General features: G+C 36.8%; 1 protein-coding gene across 2 annotated transcripts; it reads left to right on the plus strand.

Annotated features, from left to right (window-relative positions):
* The first annotated feature begins 2888 nt into the window (after positions 1-2888).
* Positions 2889-15024, plus strand: ppp2r2ca (protein phosphatase 2, regulatory subunit B, gamma a). Of its 2 annotated transcripts, none has more exons than XM_038271017.1 (10): positions 2889-3106; positions 3645-3838; positions 5299-5396; positions 5514-5697; positions 5941-6053; positions 6223-6400; positions 8591-8755; positions 8856-9025; positions 11746-11837; positions 12070-15024. In XM_038271017.1, the coding sequence occupies exons 2-10, from the start codon at positions 3775-3777 to the stop codon at positions 12365-12367; spliced, it is 1362 nt and encodes a 453-aa protein (XP_038126945.1). In that variant the 5' UTR covers positions 2889-3106; positions 3645-3774; the 3' UTR covers positions 12368-15024. The 2 variants fall into 2 exon arrangements, with proteins under 2 accessions (XP_038126945.1, XP_038126946.1); XM_038271018.1 differs by having other exon boundaries at positions 2889-3102.
* The last annotated feature ends 14 nt before the right edge of the window (positions 15025-15038 follow it).

Genomic DNA, 15038 nt, shown 5'->3' on the forward strand with positions numbered 1-15038 from the left:
AACGTTAGGTTAAGTCAATGCAGCGCCCCCACGAGCTCCGGTGGGGGAAGTACTGTTTCTCAAAAATATTGCACTCGGAAATTAGTAGAGGAAAGGAAATACTATAACAGCTCAGTAACCGTGATGGAATTCATGAAAAGAGGCATCTATAAAAAAAAATAAAAAAAAACATTAAGAGAGAAAAAAAGATTTTGGTAAAAATTAGATAGATAGATAGATAGATAGATAGATAGATAGATAGATAGATAGATAGATAGATAGATAGATAGATAGATAGATAGATAGATAGATAGATAGATAGATAGATAGATAGATAGATAGATGGATGGATGGATGGATGGATGGATGGATGGATGGATGGATGGATGGATGGATGGATGGATGGATGGATGGATGGATAGATAGATAGATAGATAGATAGATAGATAGATAGATAGATAGATAGATAGATAGATAGATAGATAGATAGATAGCAATCAATACATGTAAAAAAGGTTAAAAAAAAACACCAATTAGATAGGAGATTTGATAAGACAGGAATACCAGTGTCTACACCGCTCAGACTAGTATTGGATTGCACTATGCATTTATCCTACAATCTGTAACTGATTTTAGAAAGTCAAGTGAAGTATACAGCCTCTTCATCTTGTTGTTTCACTGTTTCCTTTTAATGAAGTTTACCTTGTAAGGTACATATAACCCTGCTCAGAAAAAACAAACAAAAAAGTAACAGCAATAGAACTTGATGCATACATATACATATTTTTTATACATATATAAAAAATGTTTTAAAAACCCTGAGTGTTGTAACTGTAACTATACAGTTTTATCTTTACATCTAATACTACAAACTGAAGGACATTAGCTTCCTACTTCCTCAGTGACCTCTATACTTGCCCTCCGACCTTAGTGATCCGAACAGTCTGAGCATACTTACTCCAAAGCCAGGCCTCACTACACAGCCAGGTCCCCCAAGAGTTGTTCATCATATCAGTTAAAAGATTGCACTTCTTCTGAGTATCTAGTCTGTTTGTTCATGAGCTGACACAAAGCTAAATAACAGATAAACTACTGATGACCACAACAAAAGATATTCTTTAACAGGAGACACACTATGATAGACTAACGTGCAGATTAATACAATGCCTTTCATAAACAAAGCAAAATAAGACATGAGCAACCGCTTTCACATTTCTCTGGTAGAAATATTACCTCAGTAATTGCAAGTTGCTTGAAGCTCCCACAATTAAGGATTAAAAACTAGTACTTAAAGTTCCAAACATCTCAATTTCTAGCAGAGCCTGACAGACACACATACCAATATTACATAAACCCAAACACAAGTTATTCTGCTTCCTGGCTGGGTTTAGCTTCTTGCACTAAGCTCTCACACAGATGAATGTTTTGCAAAAACATTCCCAACACATCCGTATGGTTGGATAACACCTTACCAATTAGATTAAAACAGTCTCATAAACATTTCTCCAAAGAAAGTGGTTAAAGCAATAATCTGTTGCATTAAGATAATCTCCTTTCTAAACAAAAAGATCACCTAAGTTGCTGTATTTGGATCAAACCAAAAAGAAAATCAACTACTGGGAATCAAATTATCTAAACATGAAAACTGATGCTGTGACTCAACCCAGTTCATGCTGTTATAAGCAAATAAGGACCAAAATGTAAATATATATAACAATATAAGAACACCTCTACTGATAAAACAATGAAATTTAAATAACAATTTTTATTTTATTTTCTATCTAAACTGATGATGACATACAATATCTATAGTCTAAGTGGAAATGCTGAAAATAGTTAGCTCTATTTTACATAAACCCGTGTAAAACAAATGTTATTGGAAGTAAATACACACCCTCACACTCAAGTTTTTATATCTATCCATATTAAGACTTTACATTGATTTACATTCATTGAAGTTATTGCTTTTAATATTCACCCTAACCCTAACTATTACCAGTATATTCCTAAACCTAATTTGAATCTAAAGTTAATTCACACCATACCTCCATACTTACTCTGTAACATTTAAAATGGGAATCCACCACTTGTCTTATGTCTTATGGGACAACATTAAAAGCTGGTGAAGGTTCTCAGTCATCCAGGTCATAGTCATTCAAAAAAAAAAAAAAAAAAAAGAAAGAAAAAAAAACAATCCACTGGAATTGGTTTCCAAGTTTGAAGATGTTTCGCCTCCCATTCAGGAAGCTTGTTCAATTCAAAATGTCAGGAATAGCGTTGAGGTTTTTTCTTTTTTTTTTCTTTTTTTTTTCAAAAGTGAAGGTTAAAAGTAATCTTTTAATTTTCCCCAATGTTTTCCCCAACCTAAAGTACTGGAAAGGTTGTAAATAATTTGAATTTGTAATTCTTATTAAAATATTAATTTAACAAATAATAATTTATTTCACAATTAAAGATTTCCTGCTTACGTTTTATTCTCTATTAAAATGTACCTTTCCAGTCAGAAACTACAGTGATACTCAGTAACAGAAGTGATACAAATTTGAACCTGCCAGGGTTTTTTTTATTTATGAGAAAAAGAAAGTATAATCTAAAATTTTCTGGGTGATCTCATTTGGCTTTTAACTCCCTCATTTCAGGAAATGAACTATGAACCTAACCACCAACACACACAAAAGATTTTCCTTGATACAGGTAAGATTCACGAGCTGTTTGAAGCAAATTTCTTTCCTTTATTTATTATGTTTTTACCAACCCCTCTACATATTACACATGCTACAGTACACACCAAGCACTCACCAATAAATGGCTCCCTCTGCTGGCCCACTGCTCCTCTCACCACCTGCAGTGGGTGGGTTCACCAATGACAGCTGTGCTGTGATTCGCTGCTCCAAGAGGAGGCTGCCATGACTCGCTGGATGCTGCACAGCATCCCATCCACATCATCAGCAGCAAGAGCTCCTCCATCCTCCTTGCCATTCCTCCGTCTTTTCTCTCCTTTTCTGCTTCTCCTCCTTATACCACCACCCTTGCATATTCATTCCCTTTCTCTTTCCCCCCGACAGGAGCACGTTGAAGCAGAGGACTGTGTACACAGCAGGAACGGCAGCAGCGGGCAGACTTGTAGGTGAGCTGGGGCCTGATCCCCCATTACCCCCCATCCTCCACCTCTTTTCCTGCAGCACAGGCAAGACATTGCATTCTCCTCAGATCTCTGTCAAGGACTATCTCTCTGTAAACGGTGTGTGTGTCTCTGTGTGTGTTTGTATGTGTTAGTACCACACCCTGGGATCATTTCTACTTAGCTGATGGAGTACATGGGTGGAGGTATATATTTATATTTGCATAGTCTTCAACCTGATATTTCTGCATTCATACTGATACCAGCACGTCTCTTACTCTGTTACGGTGATGGAGCTGTTTGTTATTTTGGCTCCATTGCACAGTTAGTGCATCCTTTAGGCCTTGGTAACATCTTTATCCTAATCTTATGTAGAAACTGAATTTCTGGCACCACTTCATGTCTTGACTCTTCTTCATATCTTTCCCAAGCTATCCTCTTCTTTAGGTGCTTCATCTGATTTTCCTTCCTCCTGAAACTCCACTCCCTCCATCTTCTTCTCCCTCCTCACCCTTCTTCTCCTTCTTGCTGTTCACTGTCTCAGGATGCCTAGGTTCAGGATGCTTCAGTAGGCCCCAGCAGCATGGGCGGAGCCTGGGTGGGAAGAGAGATTACAGATTGGAGCCTTCCCCTCCGGACGGGCGAACTGGCGGGCCACCCTTCCTCTTCTTCAGATGGGTGAGGACGCTGAGAGCCCCAAAATCAACCATACCTTCCTGAGAGACTACGTTACTGAAGGTGGGTCAATGCTCTGGCTGTGTGGGTCACAGATTTATTACCCTTGGGTAGGAAGGGAAGACATGCTGATTGAATTACATTTTTTGGATTAAATTTCAAGGATTCATTTTACAATTTGTTCTCTAATTGGTTTCGTATATTTTGATTTAGAATTTGGTTTGTGTAGATTTTTATGTTAAGACTTGGAGTTGTTGTTTTTTTTTTATATATATAAATATTGTTTGTTCATTTGCTTATTTCCCTATTTGCTCTGCACCTGCTACACATTACTCAGTATTAAGGTTTAAAAGGGTTAAGAAAATTTGTGTCAAAATCTCCAACATATTCTGACCCCTAAGAGTTGAAACATTTTTTTAACCAGCAGCAGGACCTGCCAGAATGGCCTAAGATATTAAGGGTTTTTCTCTTACCATCACATGTTATTTTAGGCCTCATGGCAGAGAGATATCTAACCCACTGTCTCCTATTTATGAGAACAATTATTGTGCTTATTGAAGGAGCCTAGGCCTAGTTTTTCAAATATTAAATCTAAGAATAAATTGGCATGTGTTGGCATAGGCCAGCCGTCTATATCAACACATTTAAAGGGCAGAGGTTAAAAAGCCTCCAATTTTCTGCCTTGAGTTGTTTTTTTTATTCAGATACAAACAAAAGCGTTGGGATGACCAAATTATCCTGCCGTATAGAGCAGAGATTGATCGGTGCAGTGTTTTTTAAGGATGATATAAATTATTTTGGTATCAGTCTAACCGATCCCCGATATGTTCTGTTAATTTTTTTGGGGGGGAGAAACTTTTCTAAAGTCTCAATTTAAACAAAAAAAGAAACATTTGTTAACAAATTGTTCATTATATAACAATTAATTAGCAAATGGAAGTATTTGCATGCATATTGGTCTAAACATTTTGCACTTTAAAATTAATGTATAAACTGATGCATTGAAAAGCTAACTGCAAAAGATATCCAAATGTGTGAAACAGCTGCACACTGCTGGTCAGCGAGCTAAAACACTAGTACTACATTTTTTCTTCACAACTAATAAAAAGGAAAGAAATGTCCATTTGCAAATAACGCAAACAGTTCAAGTGAAATGATAGAAGTTCTACTAGGTTAAATCAAATTAGGACTTTTGTTTAAAATTACTGTCTAAATACTTGGTATGGATTCTTATAACTACAACTGACAACTGGCAGCTGGAGGAAATGACAAAATGTTGAGAGCTTTTTCCTGCTTTTTTAACCATAGAGACAGTAAGTTAGCTCAAAGAAAACACTGATGCTTTTCCTTCACTAAATGGTAAGATTTTGCAACTTTAAAATATTTCTGATTACAAAAAAAATCACTGTATTGAAAATGAAACTAGTGTCCCCCTTAAGAATCTCATTCTGTCTTTCTTGATCATCATTTGTTTTTTGTATCATCCTGAATAACTGAATCCAATGTCCCTGCACCCCTTCCAGCTGATGTCATCTCTACAGTGGAGTTCAATCAGACAGGGGACCTGCTGGCCACAGGGGATAAAGGTGGCCGAGTGGTCATCTTTCAAAGAGAGACCGAGGTCAGGTCACCTTGTGGTGATGACAACTCTCAGTTTCTGGCACATTCTTCAGAATACATTAATATGAATGCTAAAAAAGTAGCTGCTGGCTTGTGTTTTCCTGTTATTTTTTCTTAGCCTAAGGGTGAGTTTGAAGAGGCAGGCGAGGTGGGGGACTCGGGAGAGTACAACGTCTACAGCACCTTCCAGAGCCACGAGCCTGACTTTGACTACCTGAAGAGTCTGGAGATAGAAGAGAAGATCAACAAGATCAGATGGTTGCCGCAGCAGAATGCAGCACATTTCCTGCTCTCCACCAATGGTACATAACTGCTTAAGCTCTAATAGGAGGCCTTATTGATTTTGTCATTGAAGCTTCAGAAATCATTTAGGTAAAGTCCCAACCTTTCAGGCTCCATTTCAACAGCGGGTACTACAATTCTAACCTTTTGTACTCATATTAAAGAGAGACAAAATGTCTTACTTGTTGAGGGAAATAAGGGTCAGAATGGCCCAGTCTATATCTAGTTTTGAATAACTGTGCTCTTGAATATTTCTGTTGCAGATAAGACCGTCAAACTGTGGAAGGTTAGTGAGCGAGACAAGAGACCAGAAGGATACAATCTGAAAGATGAGGAGGGACGGATCAAGGATGTTTCCACCATCACCTCTCTGAGGGTACAGCAGCATGCAAACACACACACACTGTTATTTCAAGTTGTTTTTTTATTCGCGTCACAGTCAACACACAAACAATTTGTTTGCCCTTTATGCGTTAGTTCTTTGAATTCTCATTTTTAACTGTACACATTTTTACCCGCTTCCATTCTTTATCTCTCTGTTTAAGGTGCCGGTGTTGAAACCAACAGATCTGATGGTAGAAGTTCGTCCAAGGCGCGTATTTGCAAATGGACATACATACCACATCAACTCCATCTCTGTCAACAGTGATGGGGAGACCTACCTGTCTGCTGATGACCTCCGCATCAATATGTGGCATCTGGACATCACCGATCGTAGTTTCAGTATCCTCTGCGGTTATGATTTGTTTCACAGTATTTACCCAAATTGAATTTTAGAATGGTCAGTTGAATTTGGTTCAGTTCAATTTCAATTAATTCATTCTACTTTAAAAGGCACATAGGTCCAATTAATTTTAGATTGTGTATATATGTTGATTCAAATACCTTTAAACTTGAGACATTCCAATATAAGCTAATCACAAGCTAATCTCTGTGATTACACAGAGCCCAATGATGTCCACATTATCAACTAATACAGACAAATTGATTTTATGACATAATCCAAACTGGTAAAAAGGAAGGAGGTTGTTTCACCAAGTTGTTGATTTTGCAGCAATACCTTTTTCTTCACTGTGGCAAAAGTGGAGAAGAAAATCTCTGTGTAACTGCCATCTGCTCACAACAAGCTGGGTGCTGAAAAGGCAGGAAGTAATTACATTCATTTTCAATGCATCCATTCAGCTTCTGCTGCTTATCCATCAGTCTCAGGGGGCTGGTGCCCTCCAGCAATCTAAATATAGTTCACCCTGGACAGGTCGCCAGTCCATTGCAAGGCTTATTTCAGTTTATGTACATATTATACTGCCAGTTCATATGTGCAGTCTCATGGCACTTAATAGAAAAAAAAATACAATTCAAACCAGTCAGGCAGACCGATCCCAAGTCAAGTATATAGATTCTGAATTGATCTTACTTATCAACTATTGCAGACAGGTTTATTGCCTAAACTGGTAAAGTTTAGACAGCAAAAACAACAACAACAAAACAATAGTGTTTGATGAACCCAGGAAACCCAACAGATTTCAATGATTTACTGCTTTCCAGCCTATACTTCTCCATGTCAAGCAAAATACGAGCCAGAGTGATTTATATCACAAGAAAGAAAAACTAAGCCCCAGTTAGCGTTACCTTATAAATTATTTTCATATTTGTTTATCACTTAATCTCTTGCAAGATGTTTCTTCTCAGATTAGGTAAAACATATCAATTTAATCTTTAGAACTGACCAATCTAGTGGAAGGGTCCAATCAATCTTACTTTTCTTCAGTAAATGTAATTCTGTTCAGTTCAGTTTTATACATCATGTTATTGCACTTTGAAAGACCAAAATGTTGCATTTTTCCAACTAAATTAATGTGAACTTTTATTACTTATGTATCTAAACGGCTGTGTTGAATAAGGAATATATCTTAAAAATATAACCATTATGGATGCACTTGAAAATGTTTACATTTTTTGAAAAATAATAACTGATGATATGTTAACATTGCCAAGTAAAATCCAATCTGTGTTATATTATGATATCTCATTTGTCATATTATGCAAAAAACGTTATAGAGGCAAAATATATTGTAAATTAAACTTGTGTGCAATCCTGCTCCTTTAGAAAGGACTACAGTTTCTGTAGTTTAGTAATTCTTCAATCTGGATTTTTTTATTTTCCTTCCACTGTGTTTCTGAAAAATATTCTATTCTATTCTATTCTATTCTATTCTATTCTATTCTATTCTATTCTATTCTATTCTATTCTATACCCTTATTCTAATGTATACTATTCTATACTGTTCTCTTCTGTTCTATTCTAAAATGTTCTGTTCTAATCTATTCTATTGTATACTGTTCTATTCTATTCCGTTCTGTTCTGTTCTATACTTTTCTATTCTATGCTTTACATTTCTATTCTATTCTATTTTATACTGTTTTGTCCTGTTCTATTCTCTTCTTAAATAGTCTTGTTTTGATAATGTTTCAACCACATTAAGCAGCATAACCCTTCATAAGGTTGTGCTAGTGAATAATCTGTTCATTAATTTGGGTTCGATAAGAATTCTACACACATTGTGATTTCAGTGCAGGCCACAGCATGTTGTATAGACTCCCTTTAGTGTTTTCCTACTCAAATCAAAGCTGACCTAGAAAATCTTAGATGCACTATGGAAGAGAACTTGAATAATTCACTCTCTGCTGAGCCTCATAGGACCAGAGAAACACAAATAGAATGAAGTGAGGAGCACATTGTGCATCCATGTTCCATCTTAATTGGATGCATTATTTGTTGATATTTATTTATTTGTTATCAATTTGACTGTAAAAAAAAACAGGAACAAAAATAACAAGATGCAGAAACCCTAACAAAACACTATTGTTATTATAGTTTATTGCTTAATTTTCCTTATTAGAGCTTCTTCTCAGACATTGTAGACATCAAACCTGCGAACATGGAGGACCTGACGGAGGTGATAACTGCAGCGGAGTTCCACCCTCACCACTGCCACCTCTTTGTGTACAGCAGCAGCAAGGGGACCCTGCGCCTCTGTGATATGAGGGCCTCGGCTCTCTGTGACAAACATACCAAACGTGAGCATGATTTCAAATTAGGAAATGTATTGTGGTAAACAACAGAAAAGGGCATCAGGAAAGTCTGCCTCTGCTTAATTAACTACTTGTGTTTTTTCAGTTTTTGAGGAGCCTGAAGATCCAGGGAGCCGCTCGTTTTTCTCAGAGATTATTTCCTCTGTTTCGGATGTTAAGTTCAGCCACAATGGGCGCTACCTGCTGACAAGAGACTACCTGACAGCTAAGGTGTGGGACCTTAATATGGACAAAGGCCCAGTTGAGACCTACCAAGTAAGAAAAAATTTTGTTCATATCAGTTGAGCTTTTTACCTTTTGGCAGATTTAGCTTTAAAGTTATTTATATCATTCCTATTTTTGTGGTTTAAAAGCCAACTTACCTGTTCAGAAATAAGCTAAACAGTGTGATGTCTGGATAGTACAGCATTTAGGCACATTCTCTTTATGTGTGGATTCTCTCTTCCTCCCAGTCTTCAAAATTGTTTAGGAGATATCAGTATGTTTATACAGAAATAGTGTGCATGTATAGATTTTCTTACATTATGCATCTGTCTAAGCATTCTTAGACAATAGATGAATGTTATATTTGCCTGAAAGTAATCTTAACTTTTTGTAGTGAACCACTTCAGAGTCTCAATAATCTGTTCAGGGATATAAAAATAAGTGTGATGAAGTCACAGTTTATCGTCAAGGACTAATTATTAAGATTAGAGTGGAAAGCTGTTGTAATAATGGTATTATTGCTGGAATGCCAATAGAAAATGTCATCAAATAGCGCATAAATCATTTTTGACATGCTATTTTGCAGTAGAGAGTGCATAAGCACAGATTCTACATGTTAAGAGATGTCTGTCTGATGTCCTAAAAATTGTTCTAATCTAAACATGCCAGGGGTACATGCACTGTTACATTTAACTATGTGTAACCAAGTTCTAGATTCACCAAAAATCAACTTTACAGACATAAATAGAATCTATAGCAAGTTCTTACTTACTCATAATGTAGGGAATCTCTGTGTTTAAGGCTTTTTCTCCTTGCATAAAAAAGTATGTCTGCTATGTCAACTAATTTGTATTTTAGGTTAAAGCAGGGCAATATGGCAACATCATATATCTACATAAGGGCAAATTCAATTCAGTTCAATTCAGTTAATTTATATAGCGCCAACTGACAACACATGTCATCTCAAGGCACTTTACAATTCACCAGATCATACAGTCCAATTGATTCAAAGTTTGCTATCTAAGGAAAACCAGTTGATTGCAACGACTGATTGACTCGAATGCAATCCCTCACACTAAGCATGCTTGTAGCGACAGTGGAGAGGAAAAACTCCCTTTTAACAGGAAGAAACCTCCAGCAGAACCAGGCACAAATCTGTTCTAAAACATATGTTTGAACAATATACGTATGTATGTAAACATTATCTCTAAATATAATGTATATTTTAATATTTAAAATGTGTTTGTTATTGTTAAATTCAATGGTGATCTGTGACTACATCCAAAAGCAGGCTGAAAAACAACCAAACTTAATTTCTCTAACCACGCAAGCCAACAAAAGAAGTGGCTTTTAGCCATTCCAATGTCAAAACTAAAGGAATGCTGCAGTTTTTCTTTTTCAATGTTAAAACACCAGACCAGTCTGGTAAATGTAGTTATATTCAATAAATTTAATAAATTTGAAAAACACTTTTTTTTTAGTTACTCAAATTACTAAGTGAAAAAAACACTATATATGTGGCAATGTACTTGACAGAGACTCTGGGCAGAATTTGATCCCACAGACTCACAGGTGAAAGTCGAAAACCTGTTGGACAAAAGAATATCCGTGTGCCTAAGTAGCCAAGACGCATTAGCAGTTGGAACCATAGTGACAGTACCACACTGTCACATCTCTCCTCTTTCCATAAGCATGTCTTCGTGTTCCACACTGGCTGTCACCACCATTTATGAATCCATGGGCCGTTTGCCGGTGTTGCACATGGATCCTGCCAGCTACGCCAGAATGTGGAGCACATGATTTTCACCCAGGATCTGTTTGATCAAATCCCACCTGGGCCCTCCATTGTGTTCCTTGTCATGTTCAGATTTAAGATTAAAAAAATTGGGATAAAGACATATATGTTTAATTCAGAGGTAAATATTTACAGATCTGATAAGATAATTGTTAAAACTTTGTTTCAATAAACGACTTGGTGAGTTCCCTTGAAAGTCCTTCCTAAAGCAGTATGAGGAGCTGGAATTTAGTATAAAAAACAAAAATATTTATTTTAAAATTCTTAAAGACATAAAAGCATCACTTAAAATGAAAGAAACCAACTACTGTGTTATTTGATGCTGCTTGTAATATTACTACACTCCTGGTTGATTTATTTTGTAAAAATGTTTGTATCCTCAACCAGTAGTTTAGGTCATGAGTCAATTCTGATACCATTTTATGGGTCAGAAACTGAAACGTTTGAAAACCTCAAGAATAAATCACTGCTGCTTCTCCCGGAGAAAGACAACTTAGTAAAGAGCCAATTTTTAAAAAAGGACTTGTTTAGTCTCTGTAGTGCAAACTCAAATCTGATCTCTTTTGGCAGTTTTAAAACAATTAACTCCTAAACAGCTATTAGGTCACACTTTGCCATTTATAGTAAAAAAAAAAAAACTTTGCTTCTTTGAGGCTCTTTGTCCAATGCTTTCATTTTTTTATTTCTTCTTCTTTCAAAAGCAATTGATCCTTTTACAAACCTGACACTTCATCCTTCACTCATCCATATTTTTAAGGAACAGTTGCTTTCATGGTCATATACTCTTAATGAACGTTTCGTCAAACAATTAAAACTAGACTCATAAATATAAATGACTTAACCCGCTCCCTGGAAATAGTGTATAAATAAGGAATGATTCTGGGCTTTTTATAGTACTATATAGACATCCTTATTTCTGCATGCAATATACCATAACCTAGCATAAATAAAACCTTACTGTCCCCACCATCCCCAGGTCCACGAATACCTGAGGAGTAAGCTGTGCTCCCTCTATGAGAATGACTGCATCTTTGATAAATTTGAATGTGTCTGGAACAGCTCAGACAGGTAAGTGATGGGTAGAGACAGTATGCAAAAAAATCTGAAAGCAAATTAGATGAATCTGTGACTGCATGTCAGTTTGATGCTCCTAATAGCTTGGCTCTGACATTATCTGACACTGCAATCAATGTTGGAGTCTGTGGAAACATCAGATCAATCTCCTCACCATGTACATTTTCCTTGTTATCCACTTCTCTGGTCCACCATAAACCTTTCTTGTTCCTCTCCTATGACCTAGTGTGATCATGACGGGAGCGTACAACAGCTTCTTCCGCATGTTTGATCGCGAGACAGGGCGGGGTGTAACCCTGGAGGCGTGGCGGGAGAACAGCAAGCCCCGGGCGGTGCTGCGTACCCGCCGGGTGTATACGGGCGGGAAGCGTCGCCGTGGCGATGTGGGTGTTGACAGCCTGGACTTCACCAAGAAAATCCTGCACATGGCCTGGCATCCAGCAGAGAATATAATCGCCATAGCAGCTACCAATAACCTTTACATCTTTCAGGACCGTGTCAACCCTGATGCACAGACACAGTGAGAGGAACGCAAACACAAACCTGAAGCTATTTTGGTGTTTAAAGAATGCATAAGAACATTTCAGCCTCTGGAGATGAGGTGGTTGATTAATGGCTTAATCACCGACTGATACTTAAAATGAAAGGATTTATTCACAAAAAAAAAGGTGTTGTCATTTTTCTAACCCTGAGATGTCCTCATATCTCTAGGGGTTATTGGGACTTGATTTTCTTGCTGCACTCTGCTCCTACTTTTCCAAGATGTTTGTGTAATTTCCCTCTGCCTGAGCAGTGAAGGAGGTGCGGGGACACCTCCACATCTGCAACGACTCAGTGCTGTTAATCACAGTGTCGCACCACTCACTAATCAACTCTTTTAAAACAAAACAGAAAGCGCTTCAGTGAAGAAGTGTCTAATGCTCCTGAGACAACCGGATGACTTTACAAGACATCAGTTTTTGTTTGTTTTATTTTTTCAAATGTGGAATGTCTGCTATGGTTAAAGGGAATGTCTCTTTGCAACTTTCTTTCTTTTGTCTACCTAGTAACAACAGGTACTGACCCTCTCCTTTAGAGCAGTGCTCTTGGAGATTACACACAAGTCACACATAATATATTCACACTGAAATTGTATCACCAAGAACAGATAAACAGTATTTCTGCTATAGATCATAAGTCTTTTCCTTCTACATGTGATGTATACACTTTTTACAGTCAGGTGATTTCTTAAAAAGACTATACCTCTTTGTTTTAAACATGTTTTGTTGTGTCAACTGTAAATGAAGATCAAATCTCATGCAGAAAGGTTCTATGATCTTTTTAACAATGTAATTATTGTGTAGCAATACATATAGAGTTAATGGTGGATGAGAGGGCTGGGTGAACAGAATATAAGACGACCCGAAGTCTTTTGTTTTTGTTTTTTACTAGTGTCTAGATTAAGGAAAGTGCCGTGCAAAAGCATTCAGGTCCCTTAACACTTCTACATTTTGTCAGGTTGTAACCGCTAACTACGTTTATTTTTTTTTATTTTTTTGTCGAAATAAAGAGACAGACAGCTTTCTAATTTGCGTCCAGTTCTCCATAAGTTCATACTTTGTTCGACCATTGGCTCAATTACAGCTGGAGGTGTGCATGTCCTCATAAGCCCTGCACATCACAAGTGGAGTTAGTTCAGACTTTGACTTGGGGGTTTTGGATAGACGTTAATGTAAACCATCCCCCACTAGCTCTGGCTGCATTTTTAGGGCAATCTGTAAGGTAAATCTCCACCTGAGACTCAAGACTTCTAGAGCCTCTATCCACCTCCCATCAGTTTTCGCATCTGTCTTATTCCTTCAGCGTTTTGCATTAAAGCTAATAGTTCATTTTAAATTTCATGTGATAAGAGCACCTTTTTCATCATGTTTACTCTGTGTGGCATATGGTGAAGTGCAACCAGAAGTTCTTATGGCTACCTCAGTGAGATATCCAAAGTTTGAGTTATTGTTTTATCATCCTGCTTTATTTCTCTTTAGGATGCTATTTATTTACTGTTATAAGATACATACTGAGGTATTCACAGAACAGCTGGATACCATTATTACTAATTAGTTAATTTGATTTAATAGAAATGCAAAACATACAGAGAACTATTTCTAATTTTATTTAACCCTCAGTTGTTTTGCTTTTATTTCACAGCCGTGTATTAAGTTGTTTTGGTTCTTGCATACAATCCCAATATAATAAGGAGAAGGTTGGGGATATCAAAAGACAAACTTGTGGAAATGCTCGAGGTATATGAATACTTTTGCAAACCACTGTGAAGAAGACAAAATGTAACTGTTATATGTGCAAAAACAAAATGAGCCTTGTTCATTTTATAACACAAAAGCACATTATGAAAAGGAGTCAAAATAATTAGCACACTGTTTATTAAAGAGAAACCCTGGTCGGCTAACATGCTGACATGGCTATGTTTTTGTCTAAGGAGTGTTTGGGGTCAGAGGTTATCATCAGTGCAATAGCTCATCATATGCATCATTGAAAGATCTTCAATGTCCAATTACTATAATGTAGATTTATCATAGTGTATCACAGGATTTAGTTCATAGCCGATATCTTATCGCACAGTTTGCTGCTTTGGGTTGTATTAAAGATGCAAAACGTGATGGACTGCTTTATTGCTTAGGATGCAGTACTTTGTTCTCAAGTGACCTTGGTCCTGACATGATTATGAAGAGGTGTAAATGCATTTTCATTAGAAATGGAGGAAAAACACATTTTAAAATGAAATGGGGGGATATGATAGGATTTTTTTAAACCAGAGGTTTGACTCTTGTGGAAAAGCTGTGAACTTAGGCCAAAAAAGGATTTTCATTGAATTTGTTTTGCTCGTCTGCTATCTATAAACCTGCGTTCTGTTTCTGCAAATGAGGAAAAAACTTGTGTTAAAAATGTGAGGATCCACAAATGAAGTAGTTTAAATGTCATCGAGTGACGTATAAATGCATCAGACTCACCACCATAGTGCAGGGAGAGGATTCGTGTTCATGATCACAGCAGCATCTGCAGCATGTTACCATTAATCAGTGCTTCTTACCTGTATATGTGTCATACTAAAAAAATATGTAAATTTGCAAAACATTCACGTCAGATGACTGAAAGGAATGTGCATTAATAAAATTATCTGAAATTAGGACATTTTTTGTCTTT

Source organism: Cyprinodon tularosa, unplaced genomic scaffold (genome assembly GCF_016077235.1).
Source record: "Cyprinodon tularosa strain WSP-4 unplaced genomic scaffold, ASM1607723v1 ctg788, whole genome shotgun sequence".
NCBI lineage: Eukaryota > Metazoa > Chordata > Actinopteri > Cyprinodontiformes > Cyprinodontidae > Cyprinodon > Cyprinodon tularosa.

Excerpts from the sequence above, each read along its gene's own strand:
- ppp2r2ca (XM_038271017.1), top strand. The coding sequence starts at position 3,775 with ATGGGTGAGGACGCTGAGAGCCCCAAAATCAACCATACCTTCCTGAGA. Across the intron at positions 5,397-5,513 it reads TCTTTCAAAGAGAGACCGAG|CCTAAGGGTGAGTTTGAAGA; the intron begins GTCAGGTCACCT and ends ATTTTTTCTTAG. Across the intron at positions 9,026-11,745 it reads GCCCAGTTGAGACCTACCAA|GTCCACGAATACCTGAGGAG; the intron begins GTAAGAAAAAAT and ends CACCATCCCCAG.